Consider the following 20,917-nt stretch of genomic DNA (forward strand, 5'->3'; position numbering starts at 1 on the left):
TCCTTGTTAAAAGTTTCCTTACCATTTCATTAGCATCTCGTAGTGTACTCGTTAAGCTCTCAGTAAGGGTTGGAAGAGACAGTCCTCCTTCTGCTAAGGCTGAAATATATTTTAAAGTTACAAATACTAAAAAAATATACAAGTTACATGAAAGCAAGCTAAGGCCATATTCTTCAATAATCGTCATGCAGTGCTCTAGTAAGTTCAGAGATTCCTACTACCAGATGTGTAGTGGAAAGACAGATTTTCGGCCCACAGGAAAAAAAAACTCTGATATTTTACTTTCAATAAAAATTGTTTATGACAGTCTAAATTATTTTCCAAGTTGATCTTATGACAAAAGAGCAAATTTAATCTTTTGTTCATTAGTAAACAAATGCTTTTGTTCAGAGAAGAGAAAAGAACGATGAGGGCTCTTAAATACATCCAAAAACACGAGCTGAATATTAAGGAACAGGTTAACACTTGCAGTTTTATCAGATCATGTATGAAATGTAATTTCAGTAGACTGGAAGATAATTTTATAAATAAAAAAAAAAATTTATCCAAACTCTAATTTCCTCAAACCTGTTTAAAGTTACCTCTTGCAGCTGCCATCTGTCCATAGCTGAAGAGCACCTCTCCTTCTGAGATGGGTCTATCTGCAGTTTCTGTTTCTGTTCCTGTGAGAGTAAGGCTGCTTTCCTGTGTGGACTGCCCAGAACTAACTGTAGGCACAGGTGATGGAACCTGCGGTTCACAAGGAAGCGATTCAAAGGGCCTTGCTGACGACTGCCATGATGGTAGAATCAAGGCTTCTGGTTCCTCATCATTAGCCACTGACATTATACTAAAATGTAAGAATACACGTGAATACATCAAAATGAATTGAACAAAACTGATAATATCAACTAAAGTCTTAGAACAACACTGAAAAGAAATAAATTTGCAAATATTACTTAAAATGAAAGAGTACAGCGTTTTACAGAAGAGCCTGAGAATCAATGTGGTTACATAACCTTATTAATGAATTTCTGCTCATAGCTAAAAATACTGTGTTTTGCTACAAAAATCCACTGAGGCAACAGAAAAAGATAAAATGCTAATGATGTCCACGTGACATGTCATTGTCACTGTATTTATTACTAGCAGGTGTTACAATAGCTACAGGTATTTCTAACTACAGGTGTTACTAACTGCAGTGTTCAGTAGGACAATGAATAAGAACTGTTAAATTCTGGGAGAGGTCTTCATTTCGCATGTCTCCCCAAAATAGAAATCAATCAATTCAAAAAAAAGAATCCTGGCTTAGCACAATGCCTCCCGACATACACATTAAGCACTTCCCTCTACTTATGTTCTGAGGATATGCGTAGAAAGGATATACGTATTTATTTATTAAGAAATGAAAAAAACATGCACACTCTTAAACTCACACAGCCTTGGGGTGGAATGGTTCTTCATTTAAAGGACTGGGTTTCTCCTCTTCCAGAGGGAGTTCTGCGTCATCCCATGGGTTTGGAAGCTTTGGACTTTCCATTTTTGCAGCATCAGAAATCCATTCTGAGGCAGGAGGGCTTGGTGTAGTCAGTCTAGGGGGTGTATTGGCAGGGGTAACCACAGGTGTGCCAACACAGCTAACGGAAGCTGGAATCTCAAATCCTACATGTGTGAAGCCAAATTTCAGATTATAAAGCAAAGCAGCAAGCAGCTCTTAGGCACAGAGCTTGACAGTTTCACTAAGCACTTGTATAGCTTACTAAAAATTTTTTTTGATCGTTATGGAGACGAGATTAGACTAACATTAGACTCTTTAAAGTACAATGTCAGCATTTGAAGGAGCTAGAAACAACTCGACTCTTTACTGCCTGTAATAAGGGAGTCTGCCCTGCACTTTAAAAACTAAGCTGCTTTACTTAGGGGGTGTAAATTTGGCTTAATTAGCATTAGGAACACAGGAAGCAGCAAAAGATAGCTATTTTTCTCATGTGAGAAAGTAGGCTGGGGTGGAATCACACAGACCACAGCAACATGCATTAAGTTTGACAAGAGAACTGTTATCAAATAGATGTTTGCTTTTTATACAAATTAGCTCACAACTTTTATACCGCATGAGTCCCCACTTGAATCACAGCCTCGAGAGAGTTTATCCTGAGAGAGAACGTCTTTGAAGAAGAAAATTAAAGGCAGCAGATTAAAGCATATTTGCCCTTTCTCAAGTTCAATTATTACTTCCACTACCTGTTTCTTTCCTTTTTTCTTGTTCATGAACATCCCCACTCATTTCTGTAATAGATGGAGAAGACTCTGGAGTTTTGACCGGAGGCAGCTCTTTTTCTGAAGGTGGTGTTTGAGGTGGTGTGGCCTGGGGTGTTGGCAACGGAGTAGGCACAAGAGATTCCTGAGGGAATCATAACCATAGTTATTATCCCAATGCAAACCTTGTATCTTCCAGATAAACCCATAGTTAGTCAAGGAAGAAAGAAGGGAGGGAGGAAACAAACAACAACAAAACCAAAAACAATGAGAGAGATAGAGAAACAGGGTATCACAAAGTAAGAGCAATTGTTACATGCATGCTTCATGGCTGTAAATCCTCCATCTACATATAAAATTGCACTAGGCTAAATGGACGGCCTTGGACAAAATTAGTAAGTTTAAAAAAAGGTAAATAAGTATTACATGGACTTTAAAAAAAAGCATTTGATGCTTTATTAAATAAATGCTTCATTTAATAAAGCATTTTAATGCTAAGTAAGAAAATATTTCCTGACGCTGACAAAATGGAGTCAGAGTAATACTTTTAAGAGAACCAGCTAAAAGAAAAGATTATGAACAAGGCGATAGCCAGGACAGTGAAACACTAAAACAGGCATGAAAACGGTCACTATGCTCTTCAGCAATAAACGGTGATGAAGACATATCTGACAAGAAAAGATGATGGCTCTCACTCAGCCTGCTCTGAGGGAATAGGACGGACTAGACAACCTCTCACGAGTTTTTCCAGCCTGTTTTCTGACATTCCATAAAGAAAACAAGATAAAGGCTAAAAGGAATGCTTCCACACCAGTTTCTCAGAATAAGTCCTCAGACTGTTGATTTTCATTAATGACCCGTATAGGAAGTGGAACACGCTAACACAATTAGCAGTTCACACACAGCTGCACGACTGACTCCATGGTCAAGACCAATCTAAACTGGAAAACATAAAAGCAGGGCCCAACAGGAAGAGCTGAGCAACGGAACACATACAGATGCTTGCTTTACTTTTCCTAGTCAAATAAAAGATGTGTCCTTAGAAGGACACAACTAATCTCAACAAGTACACAAATGAATAAATGCAACAAAGAGAAAACAACCATTACAGCTCAAGGACAATGCCAGTATGGGAAAAGGAAAGGCTTAAAAGGGCCATGAATAAATTGAGAACAGTAATTAGAAGAAGGCTTCTTTGTATTAAGAGAACAAGCTCCGAAAAATGGCCCTCCTTAACATCACATCCCCCCTAGCGTGTAATGGGGTAGGAAAGAGCTTTTAGACACAGGATGGCTGTACTAAGTCTACAGCAGTAAAATACCGCAGTTTGCCTGTGGAATAATCTCATTTACAGCCAGCACTAGGTAGTATTTCAGTGCACGTGTACTGTTGTGGATTAGAATAATTGCTCTCACTTTCACTACACCTTTAAATAGTTAGATTTCTAAGCAGAGCCTTTTCCGCATTTGTTTCAAAGACATTATACAACACAGAACATTGGACTGTAGCAGAGTCATGTTGTTATTAGAATAAGAGACAGCCGTCATTTAATTATGAAAGTGAACAGAGAAATTTATTCTGTCTTACAGGATGCGCTAATCATTTAAGCATTTGCTGAAAACCACTGCATTCAAAACTTAGAAAGAATTAGTACTTATCTTCACAGATATTACAGAATGCTTGCCAATCTGTAGGGCCAAAAATAATACTGTTCTCAAATAAAACTCTTTACTTCTCACTCTCACAACTCTGCAACAAAGTAACATAGTTATCTTTGCTGAAAACAACATAGTTGTCTTCTGACAACAGGAAATCCAGTACTAAATCTTTTCCTTAGAAATCAAGTTTCGTGATCAGCCTTAAAAATAAATAAATAAATCTATTCTGCGTTACATGCTGTAAAGGAATTCACATTTTCTAAGTGAAATAGGTTTAATCTTGTTGCCTGCTGCGGTATAATAAGGAATAAGCCAAAAAATGCAAATGGGGTCTATTCAGTTTTACAGTCTTTCTCTGACATCTTCATGCCGCACATATTTGAACTGCCATGCTATCGAGGACCTATCACTTAGAACTTCAGCAGGAAATCTTAAATAAAATAGACTCTTACCAGCATAATTGTTGTACTTGGAACAACATTTGTAGCAGGAACTGCTTTCTGAGCCTGCCTGTTACCCAGCATGGTGGCAATTGTCTCACTGAGAGCTTCATTCACAAAATGACTAATCATTTCTGAGTTCACTGGCACACCAGCGTTGATAAAGAGTTGAAATCCGCCACCACCTGCAACTTCGACTGAAAATGAAGAAACACAAAGCGCCCCTCCAGGTCTCACTTCTTAAAACATAGGTACTTTATTGCAGCACTACATATTTGTATTTTACAGATACAGAAAGTACAGTAGAGAAGCTATTCAGGACCATAAAATAAGCCAGTGAAGGGTAGTGACGTCATATGAGAAATGCATTTGGCTCCTGTGCTCTTATGCTTTTATAAGGGGGGTAATTTTTGACAAATCTCTTAACAAAAGAAAGGCAAATAAATGTTATAGCTGTAGCAAAATATCCCATTCAGGTAAAATCTGATTTACATGGCCAACAAACAGAAGCTGGTTTGCCACGGTGGTGTATTTTGTTTGCTCTGCTTTTCTTTTTTAGATAATTTATTTTAATAGCCTTTTTAATATGTGCTTTGCCTCAGCATAAATTAAAGCATGTATTTTTCCATACAATAGTTTCACTGGTTCCACATTATCTATAGTTAGGCCCAGGCAAGTGCTACCGAAGCAACTTTTTTAAGTTGGACTAAATTTGAGATAATGCATTCACCACTGAGTGAAAAAAAACAACTGCAGACAGTAACTCCTACTCACCAATATCAGAGGTTGCAGTCTCACTGTCTTCACTTTCTGATGTGCTTACACTGGGCACTATTTCTTTCTGAACTGCATACATTCCACTGATAATTTTTGCCATTATCTCTTGTTCCACCCTAGCAAAATACATCTTTTATACATATCAGCAAGCACCAAGACACAGAGCATTCTTGACACAAAGGAAAAAACAGGTAGAATTAAATGGAAGCTAAAAGGAAAGGTGAAAAGGGGGGAGGGAGGTAAAGAAGAAAGGGAAGTTTCTTCTTACGGATTCATTCCTTCTTCCATATTTATACTCCTTCTATTTCATAATTGTCACTCACACTGCAACTTACCAATGTATTAACCTGTTTTCTATAGTTTCTCTCCTTTGAATCAGTTCATCCAAAACATCAGAGGACTGCTGAGGAGCACAAGCCACTGGAGGAAACAAAGGACCATTGTATTTTGGAGAGGCAACTTTAAATTGTCCATTAAGCTCCAGAAAAGGCTCAGAGAATTCTGGAATTTCATCACTCTCCTCTTCCTGATCCTAATAAATAAGAAGTAAACTAAATTATAGTGCATTTTTGTAAGATAATGTCACTGAGGCAACCTTTAGATTTTTTTCTTTAGGAAACAGTTATAGATGTGTCACAGCACATAAACCACATTCTCCCTTCTTATTCTGTTGTAGTTAATAGACACAGTTCTAAACCTAGCAAATCATAAATCTGTAGAGGTATAGGAGTATAGGAACTGCTAAGTGAAACATGATTTGGGTTATGTTTCCTGCCTGTACTGCATAGGGCAGGGAGCCAACGGTAATTCTAATACTTGAGAAATTTATTTGTGACATAATTGAGGTTTCTTGAAATACAGACCTCAGAAACGTGCCTTCTTTAAAAAAGGGGAAAGCTTCGGAATCTTACTGTAGTCATTTGTTGGGGGAGGAGGCTTAGAAATTACTTTTTTAAAAAAAGTCTCTAGTCTCAAAAGATTAATGAGCAAAAGTTAATGAGCATGCAGTCAGTCAAAGTTCTAATAAATGTATCATCATTGAAGCTTAGACATTAATACTCTACATAGGTATGTTAACTCTTTCACTAACTTCAGTTGCTGAGAAGGCAGAAGTAATTTCTGGGTAATCAATTCACAAGATCCCCAGAGGCAATTTCAGTCTAACCTTAATGTGCTATTCCTAAAAGCCATGAAAATTATTCTGTGTGCATTAATAACATTTGACTGCATTAATAACATTTGAGTGTTTCCAAAGATATCATCTTCCTCCCTTTTTCCTTCTGAGTGCAAACCCAGCATTAAGTCCCAAAAAGCACAGTCACCAAGCCATCAAATCATACTACAACACTTTAGAAATGTCTCCTGATGGATAAGAACCTGTAACCTTCATTTAAAGATTAAACTTCAACACTTCCAGTAGTAATATAATTCTATAAGAAGAAGATTAGGCATGTCAAAAAGAGTTGAAGAAATGAGCTCTAAGTTACCAGTGAGAACATGTGATGTTGCATAAAAAAAGCTCATCGTGAATCTACATTTACTGAGATTGATCTCCTACAGATTGGCAGGAGAAAGTCTTCTTTCCTTCACATAAATTAAATTCACTTTTAACTGATAAAATAAAAACCTTAAATATTTCTTATGCGTAAAAGAACAAATCACTAAAAATGGGAAGAAAAGAGAAAAACAAAAGAGACAGTAACAGCTTCCACTCTGTTTCCTCAACCCACTATTAATGCTTCTCTCCCACCTTAACATACGCTGAAGCTGGAAGAAGTCAGACAGCTCCAGGAAGGGTAGTACAGCAAACAGCTTTTTCTGTTGAGGGAGGAAGGGTAATCTTTCTGGATCTTTAAATAGTAATAATTTTCTAAAGAGAAGCTGCAACTTACCAAGCAAGCAAAACAGAACATACATATCTGGGCAATGAAGATCACTGAACTACTCTAAGCATTCATTCAGAAATAAGACAGTAAAGTTATGCTCAAAATGTCACTGGATGACTTGCGAGCTGATAAGCAATTCATTCTATTAGGATATGTGCATTCGTAACCATAATTCATCCTGACAGCAAACGCAAAGACGCCTTTGTCCACTGTTTCGTTACACAGTTTCTTCTGACTGCATAACTCCATAAATTTTCTTTGATGTCTCCTATTTAATATAATCTTTTCTGAAAGTATGCAAAATATAAACATCTGGATTAAATAAACCAAATACATAAAATAAATTTTGCATATAATTAGTAACTTCTGACAAACTTTTGCCTGCTTTCCTGTATTTCTAGATTATGTGCATAAAATATTTTGCGCTTAATAGTGCGCAAATCTTTAAAAATATATATATATAAAAATTACATTCATTTGGGGGTGATACACTACCTCAGCTGAAAATTTAACAATACATAATACTGAGTACTTAATTATACAGATTGAACCTGCACAGATTGAACATCACCTTGTAGGCCAGTCCTGAATAATCTGCACTCAGTTCTGTATTTTTACCTCCTTGGAGACCTTTGAAAATATCTATCCTGACTCCCAATCAAAATAATGCATATATTAAGAAGCACTTCAGATATGGTTGGAATATTAATCGTTGTACTTTAAAAAGTATCAAGATGAAATTCTATTCATTTCCCAAAACTACATGCAGGTAATTAAAACGTATTTGAAATGGTTAGGTGGGACAGACTAATTTTTTTCCATTACTGAACTTGCATATGCACAGCCTTTTATTAGAACCTTCCAAAACTTAGAAATCTGTATCAAAAAGAAATTCATATCTACAGCCAGACTTTGCTTATGAGAATTGCTTTATTACAGATGCTACCTGTGATCCTTTGCCTGAAGAGCTATACGTGCAAAAAAATCATAATCATAGTGCCCCAAAGAGCATCTATGGGAAACCTCTCTTGAGAAACATACGTTTACTCTGATCTGTGCAGGTTACATATATTAGGGTAGTACTCAACAACATATAAGTACATAGCTGTCTCAAAACGGAAGCAGAGATTCTGAGTAGTAAGTCCCACCTTGCAATTCGGGCATGTTTACAAAGTAACAACAGCAGAGAAGACAAAAAGCCTATCTAATCTTACAGAAAAGTCTGGTAAGTTTGTTAAAGGTATCGCAGGATGTGGATGCTCATGAGAGATGGAGACTAGACTGAGTAAACCTGAAAGTCCATTCTGAGCTCATACTAACTGAGCAAGTTGCTTACTCTGGAATAACAAGGTCCATGAGAGGGTTGGCATTATGAGGTATCTTCTATGAGAAAGACTGGAAAACTCACGTATGTACACGCACTGATCAAGGATAAACAGGTGTGTAAATCAGAGCTAGTAATAACCTTTCCACTTTGTTCCATATGTGAATCCTTCTATTCTGAAATAAGAGCACCTAATTCAATTATTTTGGAACAAGGAACACTGGGTCTTTAAGCATTATACAGTAAGGTTGCAAAAGGAGAACAATGTGCATCACCTCTTCCTACAAAGGGGCTTAAATTTTAAAAGTTGAGACATGTTGCATTAGCCTACAGGATCTGCTAAATCAAATTAGTATTAGAATAAATGATAAAAGGTTTGTTTCCACAAACAAAGGAGCCCAGAGGAAGGAGGACAGGTGGAAGGAACCCAAATAACCTCATCAGAGGAGCAAGCAACCTGATCCAGTTACTCCCAGGACTATCACAGGAGAGTGATCATTCTCCTTGATGGGTTGCACACCCAGACAAGACAAGCAAACGGAAATGCTCTCCAGGCTGAGTGCGGTTACCCCATTATTATGGCATGCAGTGAAGAGCATTTGGGGATTGTACAAAATTTACTACAGCATGTTTAGGGGAGGAACCAAAGCTGGGGAAAGGGAGGGATCAAGGTGGCTCGGAAAGGAACAAAGCATGGGAAAACAGAAGGGCAAGGGGATAAAATAATTGTTATTGCTCATAAACATGCAGCTTGTCGGTACACTTCTCTGACCATGCCATGTGCCTGATTAGTGCAGTTATTAAACTCCATTTCTGACTGTTTTCCTAACTAGGGCTCTCTACTCTGTGCATATGCATGCATAAGGAGATCAAAGTGCCAACAACTGGAGTCAGGCCACAAGTCATATGGGCCCACATGTCCATGTTATCAGCAACTGGAGCCAGAGGGTACATATGTACGTGCTCACTAGCAAATATGAAGCCGGAAGAGCCAGCAGGTAGGATACATGGCTTGGGAGCCAGGTATCAAAGTGACCCTAAGTCTGGGCTGGATATGCATGCCTCTCCGAGAACAAGATAGCTGGAAAACTTGGCTAGTAGAGGGACCTGAAGGTCTGGGCCAACTACTGGAGAGACCCAAAGCTCTAGGCTTCGGTGAAAGACCCATGAGCGTGTGTGTGTGTGTGGTTCTCTGTATACAAGGCAACTGGAGACAGAGGATCCGAGGGCCAGTTACTGGGCAAACTGAGTATCTAGGGCCAGTTACCACAGGGATCCTGGAGGGTGCAGTCTGTACCAAATATATGCATCTATATACACACATGCGCACAGGCACAAAAATATATTACCACTAATGGACCTTCATCCTGAACTGCCACAGAGGGGAACAGGACAAGGCCATCGGTGCTGTCTGTGTGAGCGCTGAGTGTTCCTCTGTGTTAATCTGTGCAGTCAGCCATGTACATATATACGTACATGTGTATTGCTTACATGCGTTTGTGCGTTGGCACGCTCAGCCTCGCTACTGGCTGGACCTGGGAACAGGGAGCTGCGACAGCCTCACCTCTGTCGGGCCACAGGATTTAGCAACCCCTATCAATTAGTATTTCAACTTCCAAAGTAACTCTTGAATATCTATCTTCTTGTATGAAAGGTAAAGCAATCTTAGAAGAAAATGCCTGGGCCAATATCCTGAAGCCTTTCTGCAATATCCAACAAAAAAAAAAGTCACTATACACAAATACTTATCCTAGTCAGTTCTAACAGAATTAACTTTTCATGGGAAAAAGGAGGGGTGAAGGGGGAAAACAATAAGCTATTTTCACATATAACATTTTATGATGCATCTGAAGTAAATTTATTCTTATAAAAGAGGCTTCCTTTTGATGTCTTAAATACTCTTGCTACTCCAGAGGTTGATTTTATGCTTCTACATTGTGTTTGCCTTGCACATTTTTAAGAACATTGTCTACATGGTCATAGGCCAAACGTGTGTTTCACTTGGAACATTTTTTAGTATTGTGGTTAAAATATATCCCATTGCCAAAACAAAAGATAAAAGCAATCCAGGAGAAAAATGAGTAAAAAAAAAAAAAAAATAACTGTTATTCACTTATAAAAAAAACAATTTAATGTTGTGGGATATTTTCTGTTATTTCATAAACTGATTTCTTAAATAGTTTTCCTGTTTATTTTTATAAAATAAAGTTTTCGTGCAAACAGAAGAAAGTTGTCCAAATAGATTTAACTCCTCCCCTCCAGTAATATGCAGTAATTTTGAATCTAAAAATAAATAAACCATTTCCCTCTCTTTTGATATGCAATCCTCATCTTTAGGTTTGTTAAATGAAAAATTTATTTTTTTAAATAAATTCACCATAATAACCTGTAGGCTATGAAGTCAGTGTTTAGTGTATGCTCTAATTCTGGGATCAGCAGCACATAAAACAGGTAAAAAGAATAAATACTTCGGGAGATTTTGAATAGCACACAGCAAGTCTAGCTCACAGCTAGGAACCTTGAGACAAAAGGGCTTCAAGAGAGATGTTAATGAATGACAGTATCTTCAAGCTCCCGGAATGAACCGAGTTCTAAATGCAGCAGGATCCAGAAGCTGCTGCCTTCTGCAAAGGCAAGACATTACATGATGGCAAGGTAGCAGCATCTTGCTTCCTTCAGAGGTAGCTTTTCCCAGCTGCCCTTGAGTTTCTGCTTGTGTTCTTAACCTTTAAGCTGGAGAAGTAAAATACAGCTCAACCACCTTGAAAGTTTATCAGGCCCTGCTCTGACTGACAAGAGGTCAACAAAGGACTTACTCTTTTACGGTTTAATTTTTAAGTAGCACTTCCAATATATCCACGTTTTCATAATCAAAAAACTTCAGGGTTGTCAAACTTAAAAAAAATCTATCTGAATCCATATACACACATAGACATACTAACAAGAGAAGACATGCAGCAAAAGTAAATTCAGTCACTTCTTAATGAGATGCATCAGATTAAGAGTAATATTGATATTACTCTTTTTTTAGTCACACCCTTTTTGACTGAATTATTATACCAAAGCACTTTAGGACCTCAAAAACGCATACACATTGTTCTATATTTACATTTTGTAAAAGTATTTTCTGAGGACTCCTTTTAGATCTGCTTAAAGTCTGTAAGAGCATCCTAAACATAAATTTCTTCCAGAGCTCAAATTGTGAAATCCAAGTGCTATAATCTGATTTTAAAGGTCTGCTTTTATTTCTAAGAAAGTCTGATACCTCAAAGATAATTTTCATTTTTTATTGTAATTCCTCAAAGATACTTTACTCATTAACATACAGTGACTCATTATATTGTTCACAGCACTGAACACTTCAGTATTGTTCACATGTATTTTTAAAGTTGCTAGTAAAGCAAACTAATTTTCTATGTTGTTTTTTCAGTTATCACAGAATAACAGAAAACAAATATGAAAAAGTATTCTTTTCTGTGAAATGTTTTCAATATAATTACCTGCATAACATCAGTAACATCAATGAAATTAGTTCCCGGAAACTTTACATCTTCTTCCTCATTATATACATCTTCTGGAGTCTTATAAAGATAGATTGAAATTATTAGGTATCTCATATTGGGGGGGGGGAAACCACACACATTAACAGAATAACTTCATGCCAAGAATACAATTAAATCACCACTCACTGTTAACAGCCTGAACCCAGGAAAAATGCTTCATGTATCCTAAGAGTTAGGAAAATTTTCTTTGCATAGAATAAACAGATTACTAGAGTGTTTCTTGTATACTGACAACTACTCTCACTGCATCTAACAGAATATCTCACAACTGAAAGTTCTAGGACAATGCCTGTTAGCCTTATTAAAATAAAAAGCAGCATGACAAAACATCGCCAAAGGTAGCACCTAAGAGCCTAAAAGTGTCTTAAGTCATTTACTTGTGTTTAACTTCTACAGCATTACTTAATAGATTGCTATGTTAGTCCACATTCAGTGGACACCTTGACTATGGGACTCCCGAGGGCCTAACTCATTAAGTCAGAATGGCAGCTGACATACAGTGAAAGCCTAACTATACAAATATAGTATAGTTCACTAACTAGGGCACTAACTATACAAATAGTATAGTTAGGTAGTACACTAGCTATACAAATATAATCATTCTATCACTGTGCCTTACTCAAATCTCACTGCTCAGTGTACGAGACAGCAGTGCAGCGCACCAAACAATATGCCATCTTGCAAATACGTGCCCTAGTTTACAAGCTTATCATTCATCAGGCAGCATTCAGTATTTTTGTTCAGTCAAAACCTTCATTACCACCCAGACTAGTGTAAAAAATGCTATTGAAAAGTTACATGGGAAGAGCAGAGAGGGCACCAGACAGCTCTGTAGCCCAGTCACTTTGTATCATTTACTCTCATGCAAGAGGCTATGCATACATGCCACTAACCACCCAAATACAGACAAGGAACAGACAGAGGAATGAAGAACATCTTTGGTCTTCATGCCAACATACTGAACCCAATATAAATAAGACAAAACGTGAAATGGGCCAACAAGCGATTATAATTCTCAACAAGACAGAGAAATACTGTTTTTCCTAGGGTTCTGCTACAGTGCTTATTCAATCTTGGAAGAACAGGGTCTTGCTGCAAGTTTTCATTTGCTTAAACAAATACCTTGTATTACAAATTCTTCAGTATAACTATTTCGTTTTTTCCTGGAACCAAATAGAGATAACTTTGTAGTAATTCAACCTAGTTTACTCATATTTTCTTACTTTTAAGAGATTTCAATTCACAGACATTTAGACCAATCAATACCTGTATTACAGCACTGACAGGGGGAAGTGCAGTTTCCGAGCCTGGAAGTTCATGGTTTACACTCACACTGGCACTTGAAATACTGTCAATGTCTACATTTGGTAACACCTAATACAGGAAGGAGGGGAAAAAAAAAAAAAGAGAGAGAAGAAGAAAAGAAAAAAGAAAAAGCACCAATCACTGAACTTTCTATATTCTCTTCTTCTACTTGTTATCGAGTCACTAAACTCTTTAGTAGATCCCCTTTTCTCATACTTGCATCTGGTAATAACTTGATTCTAAAAACTGAATACTATCATATACAAAAAGTAACCCCCGAGAAATATTCTCTTCTTTTCTTCTGGAGCCTGATTTCTCCTGTTCTCTAATCACTCAGGTTAATATCTCGATTTTTAATTCTAACACACTGCTAACCCTCCCGATACTATGTCTTGCTTGTAAATATACCCATAACTATTTAAATAGTAGACACATTAATTCTATTCATATGAATTAGTTAGATGTGTATTTGACTTGCGTTTACATTATGTTTGCCTATAAGCCATTGTGTGGATCAGTTACCGTCTTTACTTCATCCTACATCTGGTACGGTAAAATAAAGGGGTGACTGTTGTACAATATAGCCTGTAATATCGGCATGTCCATTACAGCATCAAAACTAGTTTTAAATACTAGTTTAAGTCTTTGGGGAAAAAAAAAAAAGTAGTCACCTTTAACAATTAAGAACTAACTGGGTGAAATAACACAAAAAAGTATGTGGGTGAAATGCAGTGACGCAGCAAGGGAGTGAACCACATACTCTGTTTCTATTTAACTTTGAGATCCGTGAATGATTTATATCTAAAAGCTGTATGCAGCAGTGTGAATATGCTTAACAACTTGAATCCAAAATACTGAACACGTAAGAAACATTTACTTCCTTGACAACAGATTTATGTAATAAAAACTAAACAAGGATTTCAAAGGGGTGATTAATCAGGAGTGAAGTTCTTGGGATGAATATCATACTTGAAACAGAAATCTTAAAGGCCAAAGCATTCAGCCAAGGAAATTGATATTTATGTTAATATGTTTTTTATTCCAAGTTTGTTCTGGCTTCAAAATCTCCTTTAAAAATAAGCAAGTGTGGGATATTACATGATACAGGACTATTTTACAAATAACTTGCATAGCTGACTTGCAGAAGAAATAATTATTCTATCTTGGTTAAATAATAAAAACTACTGTTAAAATATGGACAAAAATATCAGCAAAGCACAACCACTTTTTGATCACTTCATGCCATATGTTTCTAACGCCTACAGAAAAGTATCTGTTATGTCAAAGTAAGTTGCTGACGGATATGATTGTCTTTAGTCACCACTTATATATAAATAAAAAAGTAATCATTCCTGATATATACCTGTACAGACAGTTGAGGTGGATCCTTTTTCTCTGATCTCATGTCTATCACAGCTATGTTTGGCTTTTTTATCTGAACTGTTGACTTTGGTGGCACTGGAGGAAGAGAGGTAGTAAGTGTAACAGGGTGTGGTTTGCCTATAACTACTCCAGCAGGCTGCAGTGAGACGTTGCTAATCTGCGTTTGACCTAAGGAAAGTTTTAAAATAAATAAATACATAAATCTTAAAAACAAGTCAGTAAAATAAAAAATTAATTAAATTTAACACCAATAGCCACCACTTCTGGGTGTCTAAGTTTCACATAGGATAGACTAAGCTCTTTTGCACAGCTATAGAGCAAATCAAAGAGTCCTCTATAACCTATTATGCTAAAGCCTAGGGTTTAAAGCCCCAGGTAAATCTAAGGTTTTCCCAACAGAAATTGGAAACTGCCAGTTTTCAAATTTTGAATCTGTTCTGAAGCAGTTTATTTGACTACAGTGACACCTACTGCTGAAAACAAGAATAACTATATTACCTTTCCTGCTTAAAAATTGTTATCATACCATGCTTCTCCTCCCTCACGCTTTCTGAACTATACTCAAATTATTAATACATTTAATACAGCATCCCTCAGATTTTAATTTCAGGCTCTCCTTCCTGTATAATTATTTTCTTTAAATGCTGACATAATATTAAACTTTCCCTAAACAAGGCTGAAATACAGGCTCTACAGAAGGTCCAAAAATACAGATGCAGCAACTATAAAATAGTTTGTTCGGCACAATGCTACTGAAGCCATTGGGCTGAAGTCATTGGAAATGCTGAGTCCAAGGGCCAATGATTCAGCTTCTGCTTATATGGGTACCAAATATAAAGCCAGAACAAGAACCCTAAAAATGGAAAGTATACCAAGGAAGGTATGTACAGCTATACAAACATTGCTCTGCCAGGGAGTAGTCAAACATGCATCATGAACAAGAGGAGAACCAAAGGATTTTAAACTGTTCTCCCGTGTAGAATTCCCAAGAGAAAGGTAGCTGCAAATCTCATGGGCTCTTCTCTGACTTAAGATGCAAGTTGCATTTCCGCGAATGAGCTGGTATTAACCTATACAGATCCTTTCTATAGGTTATTCGCTCCTACCTAGTGGAATAGCCATAGGAATCAGGTGTCCTTCAAGTGGACCGCAGTCAGTGGGCACATGTCTGCTGGGACTGAAGAGATACTGCTTTTCCTGGGTAGGTGCAAGTAAAGGATGCTGTTTCTTAGGGCTGGTTACTACCTTCTGTGTGCGAGAACATGTTTGCGTTTTTGCTGACTTTACCTTTGTACCTGAAACAAGAGCCAGATAAATCGCACATCATCAATGCGTGTACAGACACAGTAATATCACAGTCACTAAATAAGCTGTTTGATTGAGACCTACAACTTATCACTCTTGGATTCCTCCCTCCCTGCCTGTCTCCCTCACTTCTTCCATCCCACAGCAGAAACTCCTGACTGTTTCAGCGTTAGCAGTTAAGGAGTTAAGGTCTTTTTTTGTACGTATCAGAATCTAACAAATAAGCACAAAAATAAGCACACAGAAATGTTAAGAAAATGGTCCAGGGATGGTAACAGGCTGGCATGAAATGCGTAGTTGAGCAATTAAGAAAAATCTACGTCAGACCCATAACCCTCTAATCATGTATATTTTGCAAAGGGAATGACTGAGACAAAGGGAGTTAATGGGACAGTAACTAGTTCAGTAACAAAATTAAAACCACACAAGTAAGGGACTGAGAACTGCTACGGTCAGTCAGCTGTTGAGCAACTGTCAGCATCTGAGTCAAAACAGCTTTCCTTCATCGTACGCACCCACGGCACATAGTTGCTTCATTCTCTTTTTGCACAGTGTTTGAAACCAAGCAATCAAGAAAGGCAAAGGAAAACAACTGCAGAAATGAATAGGTTATCCTGTTGGTGTTTATGAAAGAAAAGGAGGGGAAAAAAATACAAGGGACTATGTATTCAGTCCTGCAAGGAAAACTTCTGTATCAAGATCATTTAGTTCAATACTCTTAGTTCTCTTCCCATTCAAATTACACGCACAACTTAATACAGGTTCACAGAGTTTGAAAATGAACAACAAGCAGTTCATAGGTTGTCAGCTTGTAAAATCAGAAGGAAACCACCAAGATTACCTAATGTGGCCTTTTACATCACACAGGCCATCTGAAATACTAGGCAAGCCTGTTTCAAAAAAAAAGAAAAAATAGGCAGAGGTGGAGAATATAGCCAAACTTTAATCTGGTGTTCATACAATTAACTGCCTTAACTTTACAAACGTGCATTTTGTCTCCGGCCACAAGATCAACAAATATTCAAAGGAATAGGCAAAAATCTACAGATTCCTGGTTTCAAAACTCAACATTACTGGAAAATAAAGCTGCAATTAATACCCATACATCCTGATTTGCAACATCAAGGAAGCACTGATTTTTTTAGTCTAATTTTGAAACTTGCATTCTCAAAGAGCCACCCAAAAGTAATCTGTATGTAACAATGCCTCTTCTGCCTAAAGCAGAGGACAATTATTTTAATGTTGCCTGTCTTGCTGTACATGCATGACAGTTCTTGTTCAATCTATATTCTTTGAAAACAATGGATATTATGGACACATTAAGCTCTGGAATTTAAATACAGGCAATGTTCTCAAAGCGACCCCAGCTTGATCCACAAGACATCTTCATTTTAGATTACAGCTTGTACACAACTTGTGATTACTCAGCTTATATCTAAACGGATTAAAAACTGCCTGAGAGATCCCCAAAAGAGCTGACAATTGTGAACCAAACAGAGGTGCTTCTACTGCTATTTTGTAGGCGTTAGGAAGATGAACCTGGAAAGGATCACACGGGCGATCACTCCATACCTTCACCACAGCTGAAAAACGTCACCTTACTCCTCTGTTGTTTCTAACCACCACCCTTTCTTTATTCAGGGCCAGTTAACACATGGCAACAAACACTCATGTTAGCTCTGCTCACATTTAATAGCTTCATAATTAATTGAAGAATAAAAGTCAACAATGATAAAATTTGGGGATAATAAAGATTGATAATGTGGCATATAACAACGCAGATAAGGCAGTAAGCCAATCCACTCAAGAAGTGGCATTTTAGCACACAAATTATGGGTTATAAGCCTAGAAAAAAGGAAATGCAAGTCATAACTTCAATTTCAGAATGCAGGTCAGAAAGCAATGCCTCTGAGAAAAGGCTTTAAGGTCTTGTTGGATGAGCAAGGCAACGAGAAATCGTAACACAACGCTGCGGTCAAATGCAGTAACAGAATCCTCAGACGTCTCAACAGGAGAGCGGTGAAACGGAGTAGAAGATTTCCATATATGACAATACTACATTCAGTTCCAACTGTGTATCTCTGTAAATATTAAGATAGGGTGAACACTAAAAGCCTTTTTAGTTTTGCTAAGAAAGTTACCTGAAAACTGAAGTAGCTGCAAGCTGAAGCCAAACACACTATAAACCAGTTACTAAATTTAAAGCACTATGTTTACTTTTGAACAGTAAGATATCTAGCTACAGGAAGAAGTAACTAAGAGCAGAGTTTCTGATGTCTTTAAATGATGAGTACATGCCTTTCTGCAAGGCATAGCTTAGCCAGATAAATTATTCTTTAGTCAAAGACAAAATTCCTAGACTCAGTAACAGAATAAATAAATACTATAGTAGTAACTTGCAATTTAGAAGAGGTCTCACTACACGATCTAATAAGTCCCCCGGCCTTGAACTTTTGAGTAAAAACAGAATTTGGCAAGATATCTGTAATACCGCTAAGTTGCAAAAACAAGGCTCTCACAGTAAGAATGATTAAGTACCGTGCACAGAGCACTTCATTTTCATTGCTTTCCACTCTGCCTCCCCTGAAAAGTTTGTTTGCATTGGGCAGAAACTGGGCATTTCATTAACCTTAGTTTTAAAAACCCTGCATTTTACATATATTTTTTCAGTTAAAATTATGCAAGAACTTTTTTTTTTTTTTTTTTTAAAGAAACACTCCTGTACTCATAAAAGTGTGAATAGCTGGATTTTTTTTCCTAACTTCCCAGAAGAATTCAAACATTAGTCACTACAGTTTATTTGCAAAGAAAATGGTTGAGAAAGTTATAAAACACCTGAAAAGATACTCTCCAGATGGCCACTGCAGTCTTAAACAAACATCCTTATTCTAATACTAATTTAACACAAGTTCAATGGACTGCTCTAACAAAAAAAAAAGTCATTTTAATAAGTCTGGATTTTCTAGTCAATCAAATTCAAAGCCAACTCCTTTCAACATTTAAAAAGCCTTTATCACCTGGTACATCAAGGCCAGGAAGGGGAATCTGAGGCTGCATTTCCATAAAGGAAAAAAATAACCACATCAAATGAAACCAAGATTTCTTTCTTTCTTTTTCTTTTTCTTTTTTTTTTTTTAAAGAACCTGCTGCTTTTAAATGCACATGCAACTTGCTTCGTTTTATTTACATTCTCACAACAGACTATTTCAGATATGCTTCTAGTTTTATTATATTATCCTGCCATAACAACATCTTTCAGAATAGCAGCCCACAAAAACATTTAATAATGCTGTCCTCACAAAACCAACATGAAATACAGCAGTATCACTCTTCCATTTATTGACAGGACGTGGGAAAGCACAAGAACTAAGCAACCTGACCAGCTGCCATATAAGAAGAGTCAGACGGGCAAAGCCAGTATTTTAGGTATCGAATAAGTGCCAATACCAAAGAAACACTGACTTCGGTCTAAAGCCATTAAAATCACAAAGCTTGGAAAAAAGCCTTCATGGGAGCGCTATTGTAGGAAGCGACACAAAACAAACTCTGTCTTCTTCCTTTCTTCCCTTAGATGAGAATATAAGGGTTTCTTGCTTTGTTTACTCTCAAGATACAGAGAGAAACATAACTTTCTGTAATTACAGTTCAATGTGAGAGAAGTGAACTTCATGATGGCTCTACTATTACAAACAGGCGTGCTGCTGCACTGCTGCAGCACGACGTAATGATTTGGAAGAGAATCAGTTTGGGTAGGGGCTATCCAGAGTTCATTCTTTTTTCAAGCAAATACCTTTTAAATTGTATTTGTCACATTCAGGAGTTCTGGAAGATTAAATATAGCTGTACCTTTAAATTCAACTGAGAGTACTGAATTAGACATATTACTGGTAGAAAACTGTTAGTATCAAATGACCTACTTTTTAGTAAAATAAGATTTGTGCAAGGGGGAGATGGAGCATTACACACTTTTTCTGACTCTTTAGAAAGTATTATCTCTGAAATGATGAAATTTGCCTCCCAGGAAAGGTTCTGACTTCCCCAAAGCACCAGAGCCCTACAAATGCAGAGGAAATTCAGGACCCAGTGAAAGCAGAACTGCTGATTAAGTATTCCTTACAGGAGTGCCTGTTCTCAGTTCAAGTCTTAAAAGTCACTGAATTGTAGTCTACACTAACTTAATTCTCACTAACACATTTTATTCAAAAAATTCTGTGCAGAATACGCTGAACTATAGAGTCAGCATTCAAAAATAGTGACAAATCACTATTTTGACTATTTGAAGTGACTGCTCCTTCAGATGAGCATACTGGCATTTTTTTTTTTTTTTTTTTTTTTACATACAAAGAAATGTATTAAGAGAGGCAAAAATCAAGAATACAACCAACACGACTAGCAATTCTCAACTTTCACTTCAATCACTGTGTATAACATCAAGTTCTCACCATTTTTAAATTAAGTTTTGAAAGCTCTTCTGGATTTTTGCCAGAACCATTATCCACATTTTCAGAAGGGATATGAGAATTTCAAATACTCTCTACATAGATCACAACTGGCTCTAGAGCACAGGTTGAGAACTGCATCAAGAAAAGCACAAAGATGAGGCTACACTTAACAACGCATTCTTGTACTATTTTGTGGATTTACCACTGTGAACGCTCGTTATAATATCAAAAAGAAGAGCAGTGCTTGTCTTCAAAGACACATATTCAGTGCTTTATATCATACATTTTGCTGGCCTAAAAACACGGTCTCATTAGGTAGCTGCCTTCATCATATTAACCTCTTATATTTTATACAGAATATTTCTATTTTGATACATGTTCATTACAATAAAAATACACAAAGCTTTTTAAATGAAACAGTTAAGACTGCAGTTATGACTAACAGAAAGCATAGGAGCAAGAAGTGCAGGGTAAAGTAAATAAGAAAGTAATATTTATATTATTAATACTTAATATAAGTAATACTTATTAATACATTAATATAGTCACTTTATTTTAAATATTAAATATATGCTTATATGTACTGTACTTTTTCCACT

The 20,917-nt window shown here is 36.9% G+C and overlaps 1 protein-coding gene across 16 annotated transcripts in view; it reads right to left on the bottom strand.

Moving 5' to 3' along the window:
* The window catches only part of KIAA0586 (KIAA0586 ortholog), a 75,158-nt gene that overhangs the window by 38,064 nt on the left and 16,177 nt on the right, over window positions 1-20,917 (bottom strand). For all 16 annotated transcript variants that reach the window (XM_068947417.1, XM_068947413.1, XM_068947423.1 and 13 more), the window contains 11 exons: window positions 15,678-15,866; window positions 14,552-14,739; window positions 13,150-13,257; window positions 11,821-11,901; window positions 5,446-5,642; window positions 5,108-5,226; window positions 4,346-4,530; window positions 2,221-2,380; window positions 1,416-1,641; window positions 582-829; window positions 23-99 (listed from right to left, as the gene is read on the bottom strand). In XM_068947417.1, coding sequence (XP_068803518.1) covers window positions 23-99; window positions 582-829; window positions 1,416-1,641; window positions 2,221-2,380; window positions 4,346-4,530; window positions 5,108-5,226; window positions 5,446-5,642; window positions 11,821-11,901; window positions 13,150-13,257; window positions 14,552-14,739; window positions 15,678-15,866 — 1,778 coding nt within the window. The remainder of the gene's footprint in view (window positions 1-22; window positions 100-581; window positions 830-1,415; window positions 1,642-2,220; window positions 2,381-4,345; window positions 4,531-5,107; window positions 5,227-5,445; window positions 5,643-11,820; window positions 11,902-13,149; window positions 13,258-14,551; window positions 14,740-15,677; window positions 15,867-20,917) is intronic.

The sequence above is a fragment of the Struthio camelus genome, chromosome 5 (assembly GCF_040807025.1).
Source record: "Struthio camelus isolate bStrCam1 chromosome 5, bStrCam1.hap1, whole genome shotgun sequence".
Classification (NCBI taxonomy): Eukaryota; Metazoa; Chordata; class Aves; order Struthioniformes; family Struthionidae; genus Struthio; species Struthio camelus.